Genomic DNA, 25,525 nt, shown 5'->3' with positions numbered 1-25,525 from the left:
GACTTGGACATTTGGCAGGTATTTTCTCAAAAAGGAAGTAAGTAAGCCTGTCACTTTTAGAAACATAACCAATGGTATTCATTGCCAGTGACAAAGCTTTCAACCATGAGCTTAGAAGCTTTCAAACTTAAAAAGTGATGGTATCCATGGTGATATATATGATATTTGATACCTTATAATGAAATACATAGATATTTGAAAGATCTGCATGACTTAATGAGCTGATAGTTTCCAAATGACCCTTATACAGTGTTACAAACTATACATGGGTGAGTCATTTTTTTTAAAACTTGAAATATAGTTGATGTACAATTTTGTGTTAGTTTCTGGTGTACATCAGAGTGATTCAGTTATACATGCATATATTCTTTTTCAGAGTCATTTCCATTATAGGTTATTACAAGGTATTGAGTATGGCTCCCTGTGCTATGCAGTAGGTCCTTATTGGTTATCTATTTTATATACAGTACTGTCTGTTAATCTCAAACTCCTAATGTGTCCCTTCCCTACTCATTTTCCCTTTGGTAACCATAAGCTTGTTTTCCATATCTGTGAGTCTGTTTGTGTTTTATAAATAAGTTCATTTGTCACCATTTTTTGAGATTCCGCATAAAAATATCATAGATTTGTCTTTTTCTGTCTGACTTTCTTCACCTGGTATGATCTCTCAGTCCATCCATGTTGCTGCAAATGGCATTTTTCAGTCTTTTTTATGGCTGAGTAGCGTTCCATTGTATAGATGTACCGCATCTTCTTCTGTTCATCTGTTGGTGGGCACTCAGGTTGCTTCCATGTCTTGGCTGTTGTAAATAGTGCTTCTGTGAACACTGGGGTGCGTGTGTTTCAAATTAGAGTTTTCTCTGACATATGCCCAGGAGTGAGATTGCTGGGTCATATGGTAGCTCTGGCTTTAGTTTTTTAAGGAACTTCCATACTGTTTTGAAACTGGAGAAAACCCATAGAAATTCCCTATAGCTGATTAACTGTGGTTTCAGCACTGTTTCTAGGAAACACATGAGACTCCACAGAGCAGTCTAGATACACACACACATCTTGACATTTCCTGCACACGTAAAGCATGTCCTTAAAGACTATGAATGCATACCAAGCATCTAAATATAACTTAGATGCTGTAGGACCACTTGTAATGGATTGATATGGTTTCATGTTTATTTGCCCCCAGCCAGGATCTCATTCTAAATAAACAGTATACCGAACAATGTGTGTGGAGAGGGGGGAGGAGTGTCTGAACTTTACTGGGGTCCAGTTTCAGGTATTGAAAGATTTGCTTTAAGATATTTTCCTAGATAATGCTGATTTTTATGCAGAGGCAAAAAAAGAGTCATTTTGTCACATGTGTCCCTCAGATTCCCATGATGCGGTTTTGAGGTTTAACTCTGCTCCTACACGTGGCTACGAGAAAGATGTCGGAAATAAAACCACCGTCCGCATCATTAATTCCCAGGTAAGCTGGGTAGACTTTTCATGGATGTATGTTTTACAAGTAAATAGCTTAACTGGATGAGTGAAGAGAAATCACCCAGCTTTCCATGACCATGATCTCAGGGTTTTGTAATAATAAAAAATTACTGAGAAAAAATGCAGAGACTTGGGAATTCATGTGTGCTGTGAAGAGGGGAAAAAAAGTAAATAAGATCAAAAGGAAAAATCAGAATCAAGGTAGAAATATATATAGGTAGCACACTGAGTTCTGGGAACTGTGAAAAAGGAAGTTAAACAGAATAAATCAGGGGTGGAGGGCAGAAAGGCAAAGATACAGAATTCAAGGGGCAGCAGAACACCTCAGAAATTTCACTTTGTCATTGTCATTTGAAAATTTTAAAAAGGAAGATTCTTTTCTGTATATTCTTAAGAAGAATGTTTTCCAAAATTCGTAACAAAATTATTCTCAGAACAAACCACAACAATTTCTAGCATTTCAAACTGTATGTAAAAAATGCAGTGATGAGAAATTTATAGTGAGTTTCTTACCGAACAAAAGGTGTGCTTTCTGCATCAGGCCCTGGGCTCGCAGCCTGAGAGAGAGGTGAGAGTCAGGCCCTGCTTCCTGAATGCAGAAACGCCACTGATTGAAGATTCCTCTTCTGTCTGACGACAGCTTTTCAAAGAGGAGACGATAAGCTCCAGCAAATTAAGACACCTGTCACTGTGAGATACACCCTAACTTCAGAAATACTAAGATGTGAAGAAGAGTGTCTTAAAACTGAGACAAATCAATGCATCATTCCCCCCTCCCCGCCCCACCACCAAACTCTAGTTTTAAAAAGGTGATGGGCAGATGAAATTGAAGGACTCACCCAGGGCCAGAGAGGGCCCCAGTCTCCAGATCTCTGGGCTCCATTTGTCCTGAGGCTGTTTGTCTCAGGGAGGCACCTGAAGATTCTGGTTCTTCTAGGTCTGCAGTTCACCCTCAATGACCTGTGAAAGCCGCTGAAGAAGAGCCTTTTGGGGTAGCCGAGGAGCCAGGGGATTCAATCCAGAGCTGGTATCTTTAGATGGGTCCATTGAGGGCTCTTTTCTTAAAAAAGGAAACTGCCTCCCCCTCCTTTCTCCAGATATTTTCTAAATTTCTAGTATGTAAAGCCTGCCTCTCTCCCTCCCCTAGAAAATCTGAGGAACATTTTTTTCCAACTCCTCTTTTAAATTTTCACTTCTTGGGCTTCTGTGGTGACTCTGTGGTAAAGAATCCACCTGCCAATGCAGGAGACACAGGTTCGATCCCTGGTCCAGGAAGATCCCACATGCTGCAGAGCAACTAAGCCCGTGTGCCACAACTACTGAGCTGTGCTCTAGAGCCTGGGAACTGCAGTTACCAAGCCCAAGTGCCGCAACTACTGAAGCCTGCATGCCCTAGAGCCTGTACTCTGCAACAAAAGAAGCCACTGCACTGAGAAGCCCGCACAACACAACTAGAGAAAAGCCTGCCCAACACCAAGACCCAGCACAGCCAAAAATAAATAAGATTATAAAAAACAAGTTTTCACCTTTTAAAAAATACTAATTCTGAAGACCTAAGCCCTTGCTTTGCAGTGATTTTTGTATATATTTGCAGATTCTAACCAACCCCAGCTACCACTTCATGGACAGTGCATTGTATAAAGATGTCATCTTGGTGGCCTGGGACCCAGCTCCTTATTCTGCAAATCTTAACCTGGTGAGTATTTCCTTGGTGCCCTGACCCTTGCAGGTTAGATGGTGCCTTTGACTGATACATAACAGGAAGAAGTCAGGGACTGAACTTGGACAGGCGGAATGAAACTGATCATAGGCGCTAATTAAATTCACATATGCTCATACTGTTTGACTCCCAGTTGCAGTAGCTCCATGGTGAGCATCAACCCTCTGATGATAAAGTGTTTTTGTTCTGGAGGACTTAAAAAAACAAAACGTACAACATCTAGATGCTAGGAAAGTCCTAGTCATACTGGAAATTGGACTGCTTACATGCTGAATTTTTCCATTGTAGGATGATTACATCACCTTCCCATTTTTTAAAAGATATTTTGAAATAAATGGGAAGTTCTTGGTGGGACAGGCTAAGCTTTGTGACTCCAGAACTCATTATTATTGAAATGGAGCCTGTCACAGGTTTTTCTTGAGTGTGCAGCTCTTTGGCTTCTGCCTCCAAACCTTCTTAATCTTATAGAATAGAGGATAAACAAGATTATTCAGTTCAGTTCAGTTACTCAGTTCTGCCTTTGTGACCCCTAGGGCACGCAGGCTTCCCTGTCCATCACCAACTCCCAGAGCCTACTCAAACTCATGTCCATCGCGTCTGTGATGCCATCCAACCATCTCATCCTCTCCTGTCCCCTCCTCCTGCCTTCAATCTTTCCCAGCATCAGGGTCTTTTCCACTGAGATGGTTCTTCTCATCAGGTGGCCAAAGTAACGGAGTTTCAGCTTCAGCATCGGTCCTTCCAATGAATATCCGGGGGAGGCGTGGGTCGGCAGTGGCCTGCTGCAGGGTCTGAGGCACTGAGTTCAGCAGTGCATGCATGGAACCTTTTGAAGGAGATCACCATTATCTTCATTACCTCCACCATAGTTTGGCCTCAGGTCAAGCAACAGGGAGGGAACACAGCCCCACCCAGCAACAGAAAATTGGATTAAAGATTTACTGAACATGGCCCCACCCATCAGAACAAGACCCAGTTTCCCCCTCAGACTTTCTCTCCTATCAGGAAGCTTCCATAAGCCTCTTATCCTTATCCATCAGAGGGCAGACAGAATGAAAACCACAATCACAGTCAACTAACCAAACTGATCACATGGACCACAGCCTTGTCTAACAATGAAACTATGAGCCATGCTGTGTAGGGCCACCCAAGATGGACGGGTTGTGGTGGAGAGTTCTGACAAAATGTGGTCCACTGGAGAAAGGAATGGCAAACCACTTCAGTATTCTTGCCTTGAGAACCCCATGAGCAGTATAAAAAGGCAAAAGAACAATATTCTTTCCAGCCAGCAAAATATAAGGGAGTGGGCTTCCCAGGTGGCTCAGGGGTAAAGAATCCACCTGCCAATGCAGAAGACATGGATTTGATCCCTAATCCCGGAAGATCCTACATGCCATGGAGCAGCTAAGCCCATGCACCACAACTACTGAACCTGCGCTCTAGAGCCTGGGAGCCACAACTACTGAGCCCATGTGCTGCCGCTACTGAAGCCCAAGTGACCTAGAGCCTGTGCTCCACCACAAGAAAAGCCACCTGGATGAGAAGCCTGAGCACCACAACTAGAGAGTAGCCCCTGCTCCCAGCAACTAGAGAAAGCCTGTGCATAACAACAGAGACCCAGCACAGCCAAAAGTAAGTTGTTGTTGCTCAGTCGCTAGGTCACATCCAACTCTTTGCTTCCCCATGAACTGCGGCACGCCAGGCTTCTCTGTCCTTCACCATTTCCCAGAGTTTGCTCAGACTCATTTCTATTGAGTCAGTGGTGCCATCCAACCATCTCATTCTTTGCCACACCCTTCTCCTCCTGCCCTCAGTCTTTCCCAGCATCAGGGTCTTTTCAAATGAGTTGGGTCTTTTCCAATGAGTCAGCTCTTTATTTGAAAAAATACATATATAAGAGAATTACATTCACAACCTCTGTACTTTGGGGAAGCCTGGCGTGAAAAGCCAGTCTACTTGTTCTGAAAGGGGGCTAGGAAGATGGGCTGCACTTTATCCCCATGAGCAATGCTATAAGCTGTGCCACTGGCTGTGGACTTGTTTTCCATGACCCCAGAGGATGCCAGCTTCCTCTGATGAAGATGGGAACAGATTTCAGCCCTATCGGGGGGTAACTTTCCAAAAGAGCTGCCCATGATGGACTGTCCCTCTGGAAGAAGCATTCTGTCACTGTGCATTCTGAGACAGAGGCTGGACACACACCTGGCATGACTCTAACTATTCTCACCCAGGAGTGCACATCGGCATCTCCTGAAGGCTTATCCCGCACATCTCCAAAGCCCTGTTCCCAGGAATCCGGCCGTATCCAGCCTCCACCTGTGATTTTGAGAGAGCTCTCTAATCAATTCCCACACACACCTTCTACTGAGAACCAGCATCAAGTGGGTGTTTGCACTTGTCAGCTTCCTTCCAGTCTGAGGTCTGTGGTTTTAAGTTCTGACAGCTTTCTTGCTGTTTTGGACCCATGAGAGTCTCTGGCTGTGGGCCTTGTTTCCTCCTGATTTAGAAGCTTCCCAGCTCAGGGCATGAGCTGTCTGATCAATGGACATGGGCAGTGACTGTGCCACTCTTGGGAGGCCAGGCTCTGCTTCTGCTCCATGAGGGTCTGGAGGAGGTGGCGAAGACCCTGAGCTTCTCTCTAACTGCCCCCCGGGGTTTGGGGGCCACAGTTCAAATTATTCTTCTCAAAATGTTTAAAGCCACAGACCACATTCAACCAGGGACTGTTATGTAGGATCGTAATACAAGCCCAGGCTTCCTTGGTGGCTCAGAAGATAAAAAATCTGCATGCAATGCAGGAGACCCAAGTTTGATCCCTGGGTTGGGATGATCTGCTGGAGGAGGGGTTGGCTACCCACTCCAGGATTCTTGCCTAGAGAATCCCATGGACAGAGGAACCTGGCAGGCATGGTCCATGGCGTTGCAAAGTGTCAGACACCACTGAGCAGAAACACCAGTATCTTTGCCCGAGGCGTCTATTTGAAGGGACGGTCAGCCGGATGAACCCCTCCCCATACACCTTCTCCAAACCCCACTTCTTGGTGGCACCTGAGATGCTTCTGAACACTTTTTAAAAATCAACCTTAGTGTATATGTTTTCATATAATTGTTGTTGTTCAATAGCTAAGTTGTGTGCAACTCATTGCCACCCAATGGAGTGCATGGCCAAGCTCATCTTCTGATGTCTTATCTTTTCGACTTTTCATGCCCTTCATGGGGTTCTTGAGGCAGGAATACTGGGGTAGATTGCCATTCTCTTCTCTAGTGGACGTTTTGTCAGAAGTCTCTACTATGACCCATCGGTCTTGGGTGGCCCTGCACAGCATGGCTCATAGCTTCATTGAGTTACATAAGCCCCTCCATCAAACCCCTCCATGAAGAGGTTTCATGCAATCATTTATGTGTAATCTTTGTACATGTGTGTGTTGCTGGGCAGTGGGCTGCAGTCCATGGGGTCGCTAGGAGTCGGACACAACTGAGCGACTTCACTTTCCCTTTTCACTTTCATGCATTAGAGAAGGAAATGGCAACCCACTCCAGAGTTCTTGCCTGGAGAATCCCAGGGACGGGGGAGCCTGGTGGGCTGCCATCTATGGGGTCGCACAGAGTCAAACATGACTGAAGTGACTTAGCAGCAGCAGCAGCAAATGTATACAGTCCTGTATTCAGCACCACAATGAAGGAACAGAATCTCCCCATCATTGCAGAGAGTCCTGTGTGTCACTCATTCACCTCCCAGACCTGGCTCCGGCCCCAGGCAACAGCTGACATGTTTTTGAACTAGAGATTAGATTGGGAAAGCATATTTCTGAAATACAGTGATTGAAACCGTGGCCATGGGCCATCTGGCCCTGTTTTTTGTTTTTGTTTTTTCCCCCTTTTTTTTTTTTGTTTTGTTTTTCTTTACTTCTTTTTTGTTTGTTTGCCTTTGTTTTTGTAAATAAAGTTTTATTGAAACACAGCCGCATATTGTACCATCTGTGGCTGCTTTCCATGTAAGTATACAGTGGAGCCCAGGAGTTGCAGCAGAGACCCCATGGCCCCAAAGCCTAACCTCTTTTACTACCTGGTCCCTTCTAGAAAAGTCTGCTGACCCTGCTCTAGCCCTTCTCCCTCCTTTTACTAAAGAATAAGCACTAGTCCCCCAGGCTGGACCTCAGCCCCTATACTCACTCACCCCTCATCCAGTGTAGAAGTGCCTACAGAAGGGGCATCCTAACCCCCCCTCCCAGTCTGGTCCTCAGCCTCTAAATACCCACAACCCCAGCACTGCCCGGTTTCCTTTTCACAGTGTGGACCTCTGCCTTGACTGTGTGTTTTTTTCTCTTAGTGGTACAAGAAGCCAGATTACAACCTGTTCACACCGTATGTTCAGCATCGTCAGAGAAACCCGAACCAGCCATTTTACATTCTTCACCCCAAGTTTATCTGGCAGCTTTGGGACATCATCCAGGAGAACACGAAGGAGAAGATCCAGCCCAACCCGCCGTCCTCTGGCTTTATCGGTATGTAGCTATCAGGTTGGGTGAGTAGCAGCAGGTGTAGGTTCATGCTAAATGAATGTACATCCGTGCTATACAAGAGCATCTAGAGGGTGTCTTTAGAGGGAAGATAGATTCACTAAAAAGAGTGCAAAGACTCTGTTTCAGTTTCTGCAGGCAAGTAAGAAACTACCTCAACATTCCAAGATCTGAAATGAACTGTTTCATTTTCTCTCGTGATGGAGTGTGTCAGGAAGGGCCCAGCTGGGTGACCCCTTTGTTCCAGACTCATGGAGTCACTTGCGGGCATTCAGCTGCCCCATGGGGTGACCTTGCTCCCCCTGTTGGGCCCATCTGCTGGATGCCTGGGGGGTTGCAGCTCAGCTGGCCTGGTGACCATGTGCTTGTAGGTGGTGGCCTCATGGTAATTGGACTCTTGATGGAAGCTCAGGGCTCCTGGCAGGTGTTCCAGTGACAGGAAATGGAAGCAGGCTTTCTCAGGGCAGAAGCCCAAGGACACTCTGTGGGTCACAGCCGTCAGAGGCCCCCCAGACTCAAGGGGTGGAGACCTCAGGGCCGCTCAGGACCACCACCACTCGCATGCACATTGTTGATGTGGGGCCAGGTCGAGGATGGGAATTCATGGCCACTGGACCACCTCGCAGGGGTTGCAAGGTCACCAGTGGGTCTGGGCTTTGAGTAGCAGGATTCTCAGGCTGAGCACCACTCTCTCCACAGGATAGTGGACTTTATGTAACAAGGGCATCACACTTGGCCTAGTGTATTGTTTGCACTCAGGTTTTTATCCTCAAATGTGGTCTTAACCCATTTCTTTTCCCATGTTTCAGCCTCTTGCCCTGTTACTGTCTTGGTGGCACCTGAATAGGGTGATATTAAGAAAGACCTTAGCTCCCCTTGGCATATGAAAGCTGCAGTGGAAACCCAGGATAGGAATTTTGTCCATAAAACACTGTAGCAGTCTCTACCCTAGTATTAATGAATACACAACCTGCACTGGGCTGCACAGGTGATAACCATGACTAAAGGAATGTTTATGGAAGTGACGTGAGTTGGTCAGTGATACAGGCCCAAGAAGCATGCAAAGTGAGGCTTGTGGGTTTAGAGCAGTTTTGAGGTATTATAAAAATATGAAATATTTTATGCAGAATTCAAGACAAAATTCATGACTGCATGTTATTTTCCTTAAGCAGAGCTCCCTCACCCATTTTATGTCATGCCTTTGAAACACTTTGTTTCCAAGGCACTTTGTCAGATTCTAAGGTGGTTGTTTTTTTTTAATATTTATTTATTTATTTTTAGCTGAGCTGGGTCTTCATTGCTGTGTGCAGGTTTTCTCTAGTTGTGGAGAGAGGGGATACTTTCTGGTTGTGGTGCGCAAGCTGTTCGTTCCGGTGGCTTCTCTTGTGGCGCACAGGCTTAGTTGCCCTGCGACATGTGGGATCTTCCTGGACCAGGGATCGAACCTGTGTCTCCTGCACTGGCAGGTGGATTCTTAGCCACTGTGCCACCAGGGAAGTCCATGTTGTGTTCTATTTTTTCTGTGAGTGAAAGATTACTCTGGGTATTCTCCTAGGAGACACTGCAAAATTCCCAGAGCAAAGGGTACAGATACGTAATTATATTATAACCACAAGTGGCAGGTTCAGTTCAGTTCAGTTCAGTCGCTCAGTCATGTCTGACTCTTTGTGACCCCATGAATTGCAGCACACCAGGCCTCCCTGTCCATCACCAACTCCCAGAGTTCACTCAGACTCACGTCCATCCAGTCAGTGATGCCATCCAGCCATCTCATCCTCTGTCGTCCCCTTCTCCTCCTGCCCCCAATCCCTCCCCAGCATCAGAGTCTTTTCCAATGAGTCAACTCTTCGCATGAGGTGGCCAAAGGACTGGAGTTTCAACTTTAGCATCATTCCTTCCAAAGAAATCCCAGGGCTGATCTCCTTCAGAATGGACTGGTTGGACCTCCTTGCAGTCCAAGGGACTCTCAAGAGTCTTCTCCAACACCACAGTTCAAAAGCATCAATTCTTTGGCACTCAGCCTTCTTCACAGTCCAACTCTCACATCCATACATGACCACAGGAAAAACCATAGCCTTGACTAGACAGACCTTTGTTGGCAAAGTAATGGCAGGTTAGATACAGTAATCCAAGCTACCACATAAGGATTCTAGAGCTCCAGTATGAGTGGAACAAACTACAAAGTGTCAGTCTTAGGCGCAGACATCTGGGATTAGAATAGGTCAGAAAAACCAGGGTGGACTATGATTTGTCTTTCGTGTGGTGTCATGGAATCTTGCTGACCTAGGGAAGAACGTGGAACAGGATGGAATGATGCTGAGACAGCATAATGGGATGTGGCCATCCAATCAAGTCTCCCTGGGAATTCCTGTGGCAGAAATCTGATCACAGCAAGAGCTTGGGAGCACAGTGGGGGCTCTCAGACACACTTACTACCGATATGAAGTTTGAAAGTTTCCTCTGACATAGTCATAGCTGGGAAACAACATTTCCGTGTGTTTTTGCTGTTGAAAGAAATCCTGCCACTTGTGGCCAGCTTCCTTTCACAGCTGTGTGCTGAGCATTTAGAGTTTTCAGGGACACTGCTTGCCTGTGTGGCTTCTTTTCCAGGACAACGGGATTACAGCTGGGGGTCGTTTCAGGAGTGGGGGCTGGGCTGAACGACAGTCCTCTGATGTCACTGGCTTTCCAATTGCAGGCGAGTCACTTGCTCCTGTGAATGTCCTCATGGTCCTGGGAGAAAGGAGAGTCATAGCAACACCTTTTTATGGGGCCAGTTCACACTTGTGGTCATTTTCTAGCTCCATCCTGTCCAGGCTGGCAGCTCTTAGACACCGGTGGCTGCTCAAGTGTAAGTTAATTAGGATTAAACAGGAGGAAAATCTCTCCCTCGGTGCTTGAGCCCCATTTCAGGCTCTTAAAGTCCTGTGTTCCCAGTGGCTATGGCCCTGGGCGGTGTAGATGGAGACCGTCTTCACCACAGGGAAAGTTACGAAGGACAGCAGGAAGAAAAGGAACTTTTGGAGGAGCAACCAGTTCCTACTGGACGCTGTGCTTTATGGGCAGGGACCTCTCTGATGGAAGACATTTGATGTTACCCATCATATTGATGAATTGTTACTATATCCACATGTCAATTCTAATACATACTATCATTTATTCTATACGTGAACATGAAGACTTTTCTTCCCTTTAAAGTATTTCCTTAAGATAAATTCCCAGGTGTATATGACTGCTGAGGAGGGGGTGTGGTATGTTGATCACGTTGGAAGCACCAACTTACTGCTTTTTCCCTGACTTCTGACCAAAGGCCGTATTTGTGCTTCTGGGTCACAGAAGGACATCCTTATGTGTGTCAGAGATGTACTCTGTGTACCATCCCCTTGTCCAGAGCAGCAGCAAAGACATGCACAAATACCCCTTGTGCATGGCACATGTATTATTTTAAAAAAAGAGTAGAATTTTGTTTTAGCTATACCAAAGGAACATTTCATGCAAAGATGGGCTCGATAAAGGACAGAAATGGTATGGACCTAACAGAAGCAGAAGATTTTAAGAAGAGATGGCAAGAATACACAGAAGAACTGTACAGAAAAGATCTTCATGACCCAGATAATCACAATGGTGTGATCACTGACCTAGAGCCAGACATCCTGGAATGTGAAGTCAAGTGGGCCTTAGAAAGCATCACTACGAACAAAGCTAGTGGAGGTGATAGAATTCCAGTTGAGCTATTCCAAATCCTGAAAGATGATGCTGTGAAAGTGCTGTACTCAATATGCCAGCAAATTTGGAAAACTCAGTGGTGGCCACAGGAGTGGAAAAGGTCAGTTTTCATTCCAATCCCAAAGAAAGGCAATGCCAAAGAATGCTCAAACTACCGCACAACTGCACTCATCTCACATGCTGGTAAAGTAATGCTCAAAATTCTCCAAGCCAGGCTTCAGCAATATGTGAACCATGAACTTCCTGATGTTCAAGCTGGTTTTAGAAAAGGCAGAGGAACCAGAGATCAAATTGCCAACATCTGCTGGGTCATAGAAAAAGCAAGAGAGTTCCAGAAAAACATCTATTTCTGCTTTATTGACTATGCCAAAGCCTTTGACTGTGGATCACAATAAACTGTGGAAAATTCTGAAAGAGATGGGAATACCAGACCACCTGATCTGCCTCTTAAGAAATTTATATGCAGATCAGGAAGCAACAGTTAGAACTGGACATGGAACAACAGAGTGGTTCCAAATAGGAAAAGGAGTACGTCAAGGCTGCATATTGTCACCCTGCTTATTTAACTTCTATGCAGAGTACATCATGAGAAACGCTGGACTGGAAGAAACACAAGCTGGAATCAAGATTGCTGGGAGAAATATCAATAACCTCAGATATGCAGATGGCACCACCCTTATGGCAGAAAGTGAAGAGGAACCAAAAAGCCTCTTGATGAAAGTGAAAGTGGAGAGTGAAAAAGTTGGCTTAAAGCTCAACATTCAGAAAACGAAGATCATGGCATCCGGTCCCATCACTTCATGGGAAATAGATGGGGAAACAGTGGAAACAGTGTCAGACTTTATTTTTCTGGGCTCCAAAATCACTGCAGATGGTGACTGCAACCATGAAATTAAAAGACGCTTACTCCTTGGAAGGAAAGTTATGACCAACTTAGATAGCATATTCAAAAGCAGAGACATTACTTTGCCAACAAAGGTCCGTCTAGTCAAGGCTATGGTTTTTCCTGTGGTCATGTATAGATGTGAGAGTTGGACTGTGAAGAAGGCTGAGCACCGAAGAATTGATGCTTTTGAACTGTGGTGTTGGAGAAGACTCTTGAGAGTCCCTTGGACTGCAAGGAGATCCAACCAGTCCATTCTGAAGGAGATCAGCCCTGGGATTTCTTTGGAAGGAATGATGCTGAAGCTGAAATTCCAGTACTTTGGCCACCTCATGCAAAGAGTTGACTCATTGGAAAAGACTCTGATGCTGGGAGGGATTGGGGGCAGGAGGAGAAGGGGACGACAGAGGATGAGATGGCTGAATGGCATCACTGACTGGATGGACGTGAGTCTGAGTGAACTCCGGGAGTTGGTGATGGACAGAGAGGCCTGGCGTGCTGCAATTCATGGGGTCACAAAGAGTCGGACACGACTGAGCGACTGATCTGATCTGATCTGATTTGATATGTGTATCTGGGCTTCCCTGGTGGCTCAGTGGTAAAGAATCTGCCTGTCAATGCAGGAGACCTGGGTTCGATCCCCGGGTCAGGAAGATCCCCTGGAGAAGGAAATGGCAACCCACTCCAGTATGCCTGTCCATGGCCCATGGACAGAGGAGCCTGGTGGGCTACAATCCATGGGGTAACAAAGAGTCAGACACGACTGAGGGACAAAACAACAACATACACATATCCTCTCCCTCTTGGTTCTTCCTCCCACCTGCTCTCCATCCCACTGCTCTCGGTCATCACAGAGCACCAACCTGAGTTTTTTCTGCTTTATATTTTTTTTAATTAAAAAAAAGTAACATAAGACATCCCTGGTGGTCCAGTGATGAAGACTTTGCCTCCCAATGTAGGGGGTACGCTTTCAATCCCACATGCCACGTGGCAAAAACAAAACAAAACATAAAACAGAAGCAATACTGTAACAAATTCAACAAGTACTTTAAAAATGGTCCACATTAAAAAAAAAACTCTTTTTTTATAAAAAGAAATAGCATACATCCCAGAGAAGGCAATGGCACCCCACTCCAGTACTGTTGCCTGGAAAATCCCATGGATGGAGGAGCCTGGTGGGCTGCAGTCCATGGTGTCGCTAGGAGTCGGACACGACTGAGCAACCTCAGTTTCACTTTTCACTTTCATGCATTGGAGAAGGAAATGGCAACCCATTCCAGTGTTCTTGCCTGGAGAATCCCAGGGACGGGGGAGCCTGGTGGGCTGTCATATCTGGGGTCGCAGAGTCCGGACACGACTAAAGTGACTTAGCAGCAGCAGCAGCAGCACACATCCAGGTAATTTGGATGCTCCACAGGACCCGTTTCTTTGGAACATTTGTTCCACAGTGTCAGGACCCTTCAGTCCACTGGGAGCCACTTGTTCACATGGCAAGAACATCTCTCTTTTTCATCCCTGTCTGGATGCTAGAGGCCTTCTCTCATTACCTGGTACTGGGAGGTGGTTCTGACAGCACTGAGGCCTTCCTAGGGAATGGAGAGTCATTTCCTAGGAATTCCATGGTTTCCACATTGCCTTCATACACACTGATAGTTTTGTGGGAGGTGTGTGAGTTCATCCGAAGTCCTGAAGTCTGCCTGGGTGGTTCTGCCGTCTGATGTAGGAGGCCCTCCAGCTTCACCCCAGGGGGTTCCGGGCTGAGCATCGTCAGGCAGACTGGCCTCTGCACCAGCCTGACCAGCACTGATAGGAGACTTGCTTTCACTGTACAAACCACCAGCACCCGCTCACACCTTTTGAAAAGGCAGCCTCAATTGTTTATAGCATAAGTACTATTTCTAGACTTCACAGATGCAAACGCTGTAATTTCAGACTATTGAATATACAGGCAGAATAATATGCTTAAAAACAAGTCATGACTTCATTTCTTTTCCACTTTATTTTGCATTCAGGACTCTAATTTTCCAATATATCATCCAAAGTCAGATGGTAACACAAAATAATAACACGTTAACTCAAAATAATAAGCCACTTAACATCTCATACATGACTGTGTAAAACCAATCATTATTATGTTGACGAGGAACAACTTTTTACATTTCCCTGTAAACAGTGAATCCCGAATGTATGTTACCATCAAATAATACAATATAAATGGGCTAAAAAATTGATTTTCAAGTATTATTCATGCATTACATGATTTTACTTAATATAGTACATGCTTGTTAAATTATTATTTTATTACATGAAATGCAAATTTCCAAACCACTTCTTTTTTTACAATTTAAGTAACTCATTTTGTTGAGCTGCTATTGTGAATATTGTCTTTGATATTTTTAAATTAATTTTTATATAAGTATAGTTGCTTTACAGCCTGTTAGTTTCTACCATACAACAAAGTGAATCAGCTATACATATACATATATCCCATCTTTTTTGGATTTCCTTCCCATTTCCTTCCCATTCACCACAGTTCCCTGTGTTACACAATAGGTTCTCATTAGTTATCTATTTTATAAATAGTATCAATAGTATATATATTCCAGTTTCCCAATTCATCTCATCCCCAGAGAAACCACATTTTAATTACAGATATCTTCTGGAAATGTCACTTAAAATGTCATTTTTGCTCCTTCAGTAATCTTAAGTACAGTTTTCATAATTTTCCATCTTATGATGAATTTATGGAGAAATCACAGAATAGCTACTACATTTCCATTAGACCAGCACATTCAATACCCTTAACTTTTCACCCTCACCCCTCATTCAGAAACATGTTTTGCAGGGTTTATTGGATATTCTCAGAAATTCCTTATTTGAATTATGTTCAAGTATTACCTGAAATTGATGAGAGCCTGTATTTTTCCCATCACTTGCATTAGGTTCTATTTATGTCCATAGCTTATTTTGCTCCATGTTAAAAAGATACATTCATCAAGGAGAAAATTCTATTATTGTTAACAATTTGGGATATCATTTTAAATATTTTGCCAGGTGCAAAGTAAGATAATTTGGTGTGATCACAATTAAAATCTAAATGATTAAGTTCTGTTAGACTCTAACACATCAATCATATCTACGTATATGAAAAGTAGAGGTTTGGGTTTCTTTTTTTTTTTTTTTTGGTTGCACGGGGCTGGGTCTTTGTTGCAGGGTGTGGGCTCTCTAGTTGTCGAGTGGGCTTAGTTGCTTATGTGGGCTCTTAGTTCCCCACACAGGTGCTGAACCAGCGTTACCTGCATTGGAAGGCAGATTGTCAACCACTGGACACCAGAGGAGCCCCAAAAGTAGAGTCTTTATAGGAGAACCTTGTTTATTCAGAATTTGTGGTCGTCTGAACATAACATGCAAAGATGCAGGTGGAAGTTTGCTTTTTATCCAGGTTTTAGAAAAATAAATAAGTGTACATACTGCTTGTTAAGCTGAGTCATAGACTATGACTTTTTATTAAGACCAGTGGAAATGCTTTTTAATTGGTTAGATAATTATATTGAATTATACAATATTTTAAAACCTGTAATTTGGCAAATGAATGGCTCTTGAGTCATAATTGCCCAGAAAAATTTGCACTTTTTTTTCTTCAAATGAATCTCTACTCATTTGTAAAACTTGGCCAAAAAACTTAACATGAATTATGTTCAAAGATTTTTAGGAACTGGCTGCATGCCCATTTGATTGGTTTGGAAAAATACATTAAAAAGTGTCTAAATATTGATCCACTTATCAAAAAGTCTGGCTGCACACTGAAAGCAGTAAAATTTTATTAGTGCTGAAAGCAGTTCCTTTTGGATAGTCCATAAACGAAATTATGTAACATTAAAGTTCCTTAAGTGATTTTTCTAAAAATTCTTTACTGAATAAGATAGCATGAGATGATTTGTATTCATTTTTGCTCTGGGGGTAATCCTGAGCAGTCCTAAGAAAGGAAATGAAAAAAAAATTTTTTAGTGTAGCCAGATGTGAAGTCCCCATATGGGTCTGGCTTGGGGGAATGATGAGGAACAATGTGATGCTGTGAGTTTATACGTACAGGGCATCTGTGCAGACAGGCTGCAGCCCCGCTGGCCTGCCTGCTGATCACCAGGGACCCCTGCCTGCAGGGTTGACCCTTGGCTGGCTTCTGGGAGCCTGGGTTTGGGGAGACCCTCCCTTCTGACAGAGTGGGTCACTGTGCCCAGATGCTCATGCAGCAGTGGGGCCTCTTTCCAGCACCTGCATCCTTCTGGAGTCTGGACAGTGTGAGCCAGGTTTGTAATAAATCACTGACTCTCTGCTGGGCCCTGTAGGTCCCTCTGGCAAGTCATCAAACCCAGAGGCAGGCTGGGGAACTCAGACCCGGTCCCTCGTCAGCATAGTGCAGAGAAAATGTCTGCAGCCCATGTGTTGTTGGTGTTGACGTCACCATGGTGATAGAGCAGCATCACCGCAGGTCAGAAGAGATGCTGCCGGCAGTGCAGGCATTTGTCTCAGACCATAGTGAAGACACTCTCTTCAGTCATTCTCAGGATGGTAGGTCATGGGCCTGCCGCCTGTTTTTAAATGTAAACATTCGTTCTTTAGTTTACTTTTTTTTTTAATTTATGTATTTATTTTTTGGCTGTGTTGGTTCTTCATTGCTGCACTCAGGCTTTTTCTAGTTGCAACGAGCAGGGGCTAGTCTCTAGTTGTGGCACTCGGGCTTCTCATTGCAGTGGCTTCTCTTGTTGCAGCTCTTAGGCTTTAGAGAACAGGCTCAATAGTTGTGGCGCACGGGCTTAGTTGCCCCACGGTATGTGGGATCTTCCTGGACCAGGAATCGAACCTGTGTCCCCTACATTGGCAGGCAGATTCTTAACCACTGGACCACCAGGGTAAACCCTACATTTTTTTCGTAAAGAAACTTTTTATAAATCCCAGTCCTCAGCCTGTGCCCAGTTGAATACAGAGTGAGTTTAACTGAAGAGGCTTCCAACAGTCCCTAACAGCCTGCTCCCTCCCAGTGTGGTCCCAACCCCACCTCCTGCGGTCTTTCCTCCTCACACCCCATCTCCCAACTCTAGCCCCGAGCTGTGCCAGGGCTGGCACACACTCCAGACATCATGGTCCACGCACTTCCTCTTTGCAACACATGCAAAAGTTTCATTTCAGGATTTTGTGTGTGGCTAAGTACTCTAAACTCCTAGGAAAAGTGATGTGCAGATTTAACCACATTTAATAATGATGTTCAATATTTATTATATGGCAGAGTTTAAATTTAAACTCTAATTTATGTGTAATATATGGTTGGTAAGTTAAAAAGCAGAGTATACATATGCTAAATGAAATGACCATGATGTCTGAAAATTTTTTGAATAATTAAAAATATTCTCCACTTGGTTTTCTAAATCTTGCCCACACTTCACATGTACCCTACAAGTTGCAAACTGATTTTTCCCTCCCTTTGAAGGTGTTGCCCTAATGATTTGATATCACCGCTACAACTGCCTGTCATTTAAACACTTGGGGCAGAATCGGCTCTAACTTAAATTTTAGTGCTCTGGACCAAGGCTCATGGTTACAGGAACTCACAAGTTCATATGTGTGTGTGTGTGTGTTAGTCGTTCAGTCATGGCCGACTCTTTTGTGACCCCATGGACTACAGCCAGGCTCCCCTGTCCATGGAATTCTTTAGGCAAGAATACTGCGATGGTTTGCTATTCCCTTCTCCAGGGGATCTTCCAGACCCAGGGATTGAACCTGGGTCTCCTGCATTGGAGGAGGATTGTTTACCACCTGAGCCACCAGGGAAGCAAGTTCATACAAGAACACAGAATGAGATGCAAAAACCAGGAGGAAGAATGCAGATAACTCAAGATAAGGACCCCACTTCCTAAACCTTTGTCAGCCTTCAGTTGGGATGGCCATGAAATACCTAGCAAATTTCTGAAGCTCTAAGAGTTGTTTTAAAATATATTTATATATGAAGGCACTGGTCCTTGGTTCTCTCTGGCTCTACCTGGATCTGGGTCACACTGTGGGGCTCATGGAAGGGGGAGAGGAGGAGGGAGCCAGCACTGCTGGGAGGAAGGAGGGGGACTGAGCTGGGACTTGATGTTTCCACATAGCTCTTGGGAACGGCTTGACTTCCTAGAAGCCGACCTGAAGAATCTCCGTGTCTCTTGTAAGGAGCAGCGTTACTCGCAGCCGAAAGCAGTTTTGTGGCCGTCAAGGCACGTCCTGATGTCTTCTGAACAGAACACCGGATCCTCTCTGTCATCCTGTCTCCCCTCCCCCTCCCCCCAGGTGGTGCCTACAGATTCAACCCTCACCTCCCCCAGGAACCTTTCTCTGCATCCCCAAGCCCTTCCCACTACTCCCCCAGGCCCTTGTGCTGGACTTTACCCAGTTGTGAGCATTTTCATGCTGCAAACACAGTTGATTACTTAGAAATATGCTTGTCCTCTGCAGACCAGCCTTGTCTGTAACAGGAACTCACTGTGTGATTTCATGTCTTTTTCATAACAAGGATTATCCTTTCCTAAAAGGGAGAAGGAAATGGCAACCTAATCCAGTATTCTTGCCTAGAGAATCCCATGGACCAAGGAGCCTGGTAGGCTGCAGTCCATAGGGTCACAGAATCAGACACGACTGAGCGACTTAGCACACACACATACATAATTTTAAGTTTAAAAGGTGTTACTACATCGCTTCTCGCCCTTTCTAAGATCAAGTGTAAAGAGTGTTAACAGAGGTGATGGGGAAAATAACAGAGCTCGGAAAATAACGCTCTTTAGCACAGATCCAGATGAGACTTCCTCTATGATGACGCAGTTTTATAGCTATTTGAAATATTAAAAATAAAAAAGAAATCAAAGAAACTTTAATATGGATAGTTTCAGTGAGAAAAACACTTTTTTTAAAATTTTATTTTATTTTTAAACTTTACATAATTGTATTAGTTTTGCCAAATATCAAAATGAATCTGCCACAGGTATACATGTGTTCCCCATCCTGAACCCTCCTCCCTCCTCCCTCCCCATACCATCCCTCTGGGTCGTCCCAGTGCACCAGCCCCAAGCATCCAGTATCGTGCATCGAACCTGGACTGGCAACTCGTTTCATACATGATATTTTACATGTTTCAATGCCATTCTCCCAAATCTCCCCACCCTCTCCCTCTCCCACAGAGTCCATAAGACTGTTCTATACATCAGTGTCTCTTTTGCTGTCTTAAACTCTGTGTCTCCATCTCTTTCCTTTTAACGATTTTATAATAAATTTTTTTTCACATTACACTCATTTCTTTGTTACATCACAGTTCTCCTGTTGTAAATCAGGTGGACCTGGGTGTGGAATGAAATAGTATATTCGGACTTGGGGATGCAGATCTGGCCCCAACTGTCCTCTGCTTAAGTTTGACTGCTTGGTCTTTTCTTCTCTCATTCCTGGGTCCCCAGTGGTCAGCTGGATGGGTGAATGTGTAATAGCGTCATGTCTTAGCACGGCCCCAGTCCCCAGACCTCACACATGCCACTCACTGGAAGCTAGAGTCGCAAGGTGAAGCCGACAAGGTAGGGGACACAGAGCAGGCATCTCCTGCCCCAATTGTGACCCTCCATCCCATCTAAAGATGTCCATCCCCCCATTACTTCTCCTTAAGAAAGTAGGTCATATAGGACTCAGGGAAGTCAAACCAAGACTCTGTGACAACCTAGAGGGGTGGGATGGGAAGGAAGGTGGGAGAGAAGTTCAAGAGGGAGGGGACATATATTTATGGCTGACTCATGTTGATGTTGAGCAGAAACCAACACAATTCTGTAAAGCAAATTATCCTTCATTTAAAAAATAAATTTAAAATTTTAAAAAGGAAAGTAGGTCATATAGTCATTCAACAAACATGGATCCTTAACTCTCCACCAATACTGTGCATGCCACTAATGACAAGAAGATGGATAAGTGACCCAGCCCTCACCCTCGAATCCTCTGCTCTCTGGTGGGAAAGAGACTGTAAGCAGACACATGGTTAGGACAGGGAGACACGTAGACAAGGAAGAAACGACGGTGGAATCCGCCACCCTTGAGGACTGATGCCTCCCCCTCCCCGAGTTGCTCACGGCTCTGCTTCCCCCTCCCCCACCAGGCATCCTGCTGATGATGAACCTGTGTGGCGAGGTGCACGTGTACGAATACGTCCCATCAGTGCGGCAGACAGACCTGTGTCACTACCACGAGCCCTACCATGACGCCGCCTGCACACTGGGCGCCTACCACCCGCTGCTCTACGAGAAGCTGCTGGTGCAGCGGCTCAACGTGGGCACCCATGGTGACCTGCACCGCAAAGGCAAGGTCGTGCTGCCCGGGTTGCAGGCCGTGCGCTGCCCGCCAGGTGCCTGAGGGGCCAGCCGGGCTCTGCATCCCGGAGATGCTGGAAGGCACCCTGGAGGCAGCGTGACCTTGTGTCTGCAGCTGTGACTTTGTGCTGACCATGGGGATCCTTCCCTTTCTAAGCCAGTGAGTGTGTCCGACCGTTCAGAACATAGAAATGGAATTCAAAGAAACTCCAGAAAGATACAAAAGAAAAATTTTCAAAGATAGCTAGGGGGAAAAAAATGTGTAAGAAATGGATAAATAGCTCCAGAATGTTGGTCTTTGCTTTCAGCTGACACACCTGATGGAGATGTGGTTTGTACCTGGAAGCAGCCTCGCTTCGGGACAGTACCTGACACATCTGCTGTGTCATTTGTATGTCATTTGTTGTGAAAGAGCCCAGGGTTGATGACGAACCCTGATTATCACCCAGACCTGTTTGTAGGAACAGCAGACCCCACAGGATATCCTGTGAGGTGTCTTCTCCACTTCTGCTCCCAGCTGCCACCGAAGGCTTTGCAGTTTTGTGTATCAGGACACGTTTCTAAAAGCATGAAGCCCCCTTCCTGGATAGTCCAGGAAGAAGCCAGCCCCAGGCAGCACCCAGGGGAGGCACTTTGCTCTCCTGCAGCGTTTCCTTGCTTGACTAGAATCCCCAGGCACGGGGGAACATTGCGGCAGGTGTGCACAGAATGGGGCAGCAGGCGGCCGTGGGCAGCACGGCCCCAGGCCCCAGCTTTTCTGGCCTCAGCACCCGCCAGCCCTCCACACAACCTGCATGTCTACAGGCACTGACGATTAGGACTCCCCATGGTGGCGGTGCGGGGGGGGGGGGGTCCTTCCAGCCTAGAGCTGTCCCCCTGTGCTTCTAGAGCTGCACACCTGTCTCTTCCATGTGTTTTCCTCACAGGTTCATATCATCTGTTGGGATCCTAACGGTGATACACTGACTTCCGCTGATTCTTCCTACAGTCAGATGTTTAGGAATCCCATCATCATCTTCACAGATCTGTTGTGCGTCAGTAACATAACAAAGCCATATAATTAAATACATTTGCGTGAAAGCACTGGTCTTTAGCAAATAAAAAATAAAAGTATATGATTCAGAGGGAAAGACAGTGAGAGAGGAGAGTCAGTCCAGTGTGTTAGCTATAGCAGCTCATTTGGTTGTAATCTCAATTTTTGTCACAAAAGCATCAAAAAAAATTTTTTTTCCATAAATGTAGTAAAACAGAAACATTATGGAATACCTTAGTTCAACGTACAATTTCAATCCATACCCAACACCTATCTCCATGGTCCAGTTACAACTTATTGGCCGGAACAGTCACAGCTTCCTTAAATGTGTTCTTCTCCACAAGAGTGTGAACATCAGGAAAGTTTAGTACAGAAGGTTTTTTTGTTCCAGGATTGTTTTTTTTTTTTTTTTCCTGAGCAAGAATGGTTGACAGAAACTGGCCTCTCTGGTCAGTATACTCAGCAGAAACTGGGCCAAGTCGCAGACATCTCCTATGGCTTATTGTCACAGTGAATTTGGGGTCATTGAAAAGCTTTGATTGTGACAATATCCACTACAAGCCTACTGTGAGAGCCTCGCTTCCAGATTTATGGTAAGGGATGGATAGTTCTGTCCAGCCTGCCAACTAATATCCAAGCAGACATGAACAGGCCGCTTTTCTCCCTCGTTTCCTGAACGGATACAGCCCTGTGCGGTGTTCAGTGAGTCCTGACACTGCAAAGTGGCTGGTGCAGGGTGACTGGTCCAGTCACCCTGGGCCCTCCCCAGACTGTGCAGGCTCTGACCTCAGATACCCATGACACTGAAGTTTCTTTACTCACCTTCCTACTGGGTTTCCCTCTGGGCCTCCTTGTATCCAGAACAGCCCCTTCTGCCGGCATGAGATACTGGGCAGAAGGAAATTTGCTGGTGGGTCAGCATAGATATTCAAGTTCAGAAGCCCCAGAAAACACTTCAAAGGCCTCCAAATACATTTTGTTGCAACCCATGCACTTTTAAAATGTACCTTTAGCTCACAGAGTTTATAAGAAAGACTGAAGAGGATACAGAACATTTAATTAAAGGTTTTGGATTTATTATGGCCTTAAAGACTCTTGGGAACCAGGGTCTGTTAAAAACACTGAGACAACGCGGTACAAGTATTCATACATTGCAGGCTGGGCATTCTTCTGCTTAAGAGTTTCAGTTGTTTAGCTCCTTGAATCTATTAGGCAGTTATAGTTGATGTGTTGACTCTTCTCGTCAGCAGACAGTGATTAAGCCCTCTAAATACACACATTGCCATAAGCAGCCGGCCTTTCCATGAAGGAATTAAAGGAAATGGTGCCCGCTGCATTTCTTTCAGGCTTCACCCCTTCCAGACCTTCCACCCTTGCTATAAAGCGATGCTCTGTAAACCGAGGCCGTTAGGTGGTCCTTCTCTCTCAGGACTGAAGAAGGTCACACTGTGTCACTTCTTGAGGTAACTTCACTCCATCTTTTGTTGTTGCTGTTGTCACACTGAAATGTTGACCAGAAATGACAACTCACTCGCGTCCAGGTCTCAGGTCCTCCCCTTGAGGCTCTCCAGCCCTTCCCTAGGTATGAAGGGAGGGTCTAATAGGTAGAGCATCCACGCTGTCCCCTGGGATGCCAGTGCTGGCCCTGTACATCACCTTAAGGGCGAAGGGCTCACAGGTGGACAGGAGGAATTACATAAGTACCCTCCTCCATTAGGGTTGGCGAGGGGCTTTGGTTCAACTTTGGTCCCAGGGTCTGTCATTGTCCACAGTATGCAGGGCTCAGGGAACCCCAGCCCTGTCCTCCCAACATGTCCCACACCCTCCTTTAATTAACCCTGGGCTCCCTAGTAATCGTCATCACAGTAGCTATAGCATCTAGACAAAGCCATGCTGAAATAATGATCAGCCTTCTCAAAGCTGGGAAATGAAAGTAAGTGTTTAAAGCCACCCAGGGTCACTCTGTTACATGACCATGAGCCAGTTCCTTCTGGTGGAACAGATTAATTCCTGATGTTGTGGGCTGTCCCTTAGGGGCAGGAATACTCACAGCCACAGAATTAATTAGGTCCAGTCTGGCGGTATCAGGATCACGTGAGGGATGGTAGGTGATGGAGGATTTCGTGTGCACAGATAACGTCATGATGAGAGCACCCTGACCAGCCTTTCTCTTAGAGATCAAGGCACCGTGCATGGTTGAGGCTGGTGGCCAAAGTGACCCAGTCTCACTGCTGCTTAACTATGGCAAGAGGCAGAGCCAGGAGGTAGGGTGATGACCAAGAAACACGTGGCTGAGTGTGCAAGCCACATAGTGTCTGAATATATTCAACCAGATTGCGTATGTCGACTTCTCACTTTCTGATCGTTTAGGACTCTTACCCAGAGGTTCCACAGCCAATGAGGGCAGTTGTATATTGAAATTCAGTGCTTAGGGAAAGTGTGCCTGAGTTCACACTTGTGTGTTATACTCCAGATACTTCCATCATGAAATTATTCTGCATATATCTGTCTCTCAGGCATTATTTATACAACTGGTAAATGAAAGATATTAATTGGTTGAGGGAAGAAATTATAAGTTCTGATTCTTGCTTTATTAAGTAACTGAAGCCTTTTAGTAAGAAGAAATCCAGAAAATTTCTCTATGAGCTCAGGCTAATGGAATTTAAGGAATGAAAGACACTGATATAGTTCTGACTCTTATTATAACAAGTGTGCATGTAGATATAGTTATATAATTGTATATATACATATCTACGTACATGGTTGCTTTTAAACATTTTTTTTCATCAAACTTTATTTCTAAAACCTTGACAATAAATTTTTTAATTATGCAAGCACCAGTTTTTTAAGAGAAGTAAGCAAATGTTATATGTCTTTCTATGAAATAAAAAAATCCAGTTTTCCCATGCGCTCATATTTCACACCTTCTGGCTACATTAAAAAGTATGGCAGGAATATTTACAAGGTGCTCTGAGGGTAGAACTACAACCTAAAGGTTGTGTCCTCATCAGAAACCTAACTGAACTCTGACCTTTGACGAGAAGTTGATCTAGAATTCATGGTTTTTGCAAGATTAGGGGAAGAAATGCTTATTTGGATCTATGGAAAATAGTCTTCTAGCTTAGGTTTCACACAAATTAACTGCGTCAGAACTGTTAAAACCTAACATTTATGACACCACACATCGTGTTAGACTCTATATAAAAATCCTTGTGAAATTTTTCTTGGGAAAAAAAATCCTTGGAAACCAGTCAACTTTTTTAACAGCTTTGGGGATTTTTTTGTATGATACTTTTTAAAATGAAATGTGTACTCTTCAACATGAATTAAGGCTTGAGGTTTTCCAGGAGTCACCTTTTAAATGTGTTTGTACACAGTTTAACACTTTGATATTTTCTAGTTTGGTTTTGTATATTTTTATGTGTACACAACGTACAGACTTTTTTCCTGTAAATAAAACATGTTTTCATTTGTCTAGATGCGTCTCTGTTTTAATTTGTAGAAATTGCACAAAATAATGAATGAGGGGCAAAATCATGAGGCGTCTCAAGAAAAAAAAAAAATGGCACAGAGCCGAGATCTAACTGCAAGATTGTAAAAGGAGTAAGAATAGCAGGCCTTCCCACTCTGAACCTGGACACAGCCGGCCTGAAACAGAGGTGGGGCCAGCGGTCCTCACCAGAGGGTTACCTGCCAGACCAGGAGAAAGGGCATGGACATTCAGAGGAGTGGCCGCCCTAGGCACTCCGTGCCATGCTCAGGAAACCCCAAGTGCACAGAATCCGGCAGGAGAGA

General features: G+C 44.8%; 1 protein-coding gene across 4 annotated transcripts in view; it reads left to right on the top strand.

The window, feature by feature from the left end:
• Positions 1-25,207, top strand: part of ST6GAL2 (ST6 beta-galactoside alpha-2,6-sialyltransferase 2) — a 58,915-nt gene extending 33,708 nt beyond the window's left edge. For 2 of the 4 annotated variants that reach the window (XM_086323733.1, XM_086323732.1), the window contains exons 3-6: positions 1,368-1,465; positions 3,074-3,175; positions 7,530-7,704; positions 20,487-25,207. In XM_086323733.1, the coding sequence (XP_086179859.1) occupies positions 1,368-1,465; positions 3,074-3,175; positions 7,530-7,704; positions 20,487-20,740 (629 nt within the window). In that variant the 3' untranslated portion in view covers positions 20,741-25,207. Of the gene's footprint in view, positions 1-1,367; positions 1,466-3,073; positions 3,176-3,732; positions 4,832-7,529; positions 7,705-18,471; positions 19,640-20,486 lie in introns of those variants that run through there. The other 2 variants (XR_015135893.1, XM_086323734.1) reach the window with 2 other exon arrangements.
• The last annotated feature ends 318 nt before the right edge of the window (positions 25,208-25,525 follow it).

The sequence above is a fragment of the Bos grunniens genome, chromosome 11, assembly GCF_055505025.1.
Source record: "Bos grunniens cultivar Pamir isolate PY7600 chromosome 11, Bosgru_T2T1.0, whole genome shotgun sequence".
Classification (NCBI taxonomy): Eukaryota; Metazoa; Chordata; class Mammalia; order Artiodactyla; family Bovidae; genus Bos; species Bos grunniens.
Note: the sequence above shows the minus strand (reverse complement) of the source record. Positions and strands in the feature narration are given on the sequence as shown.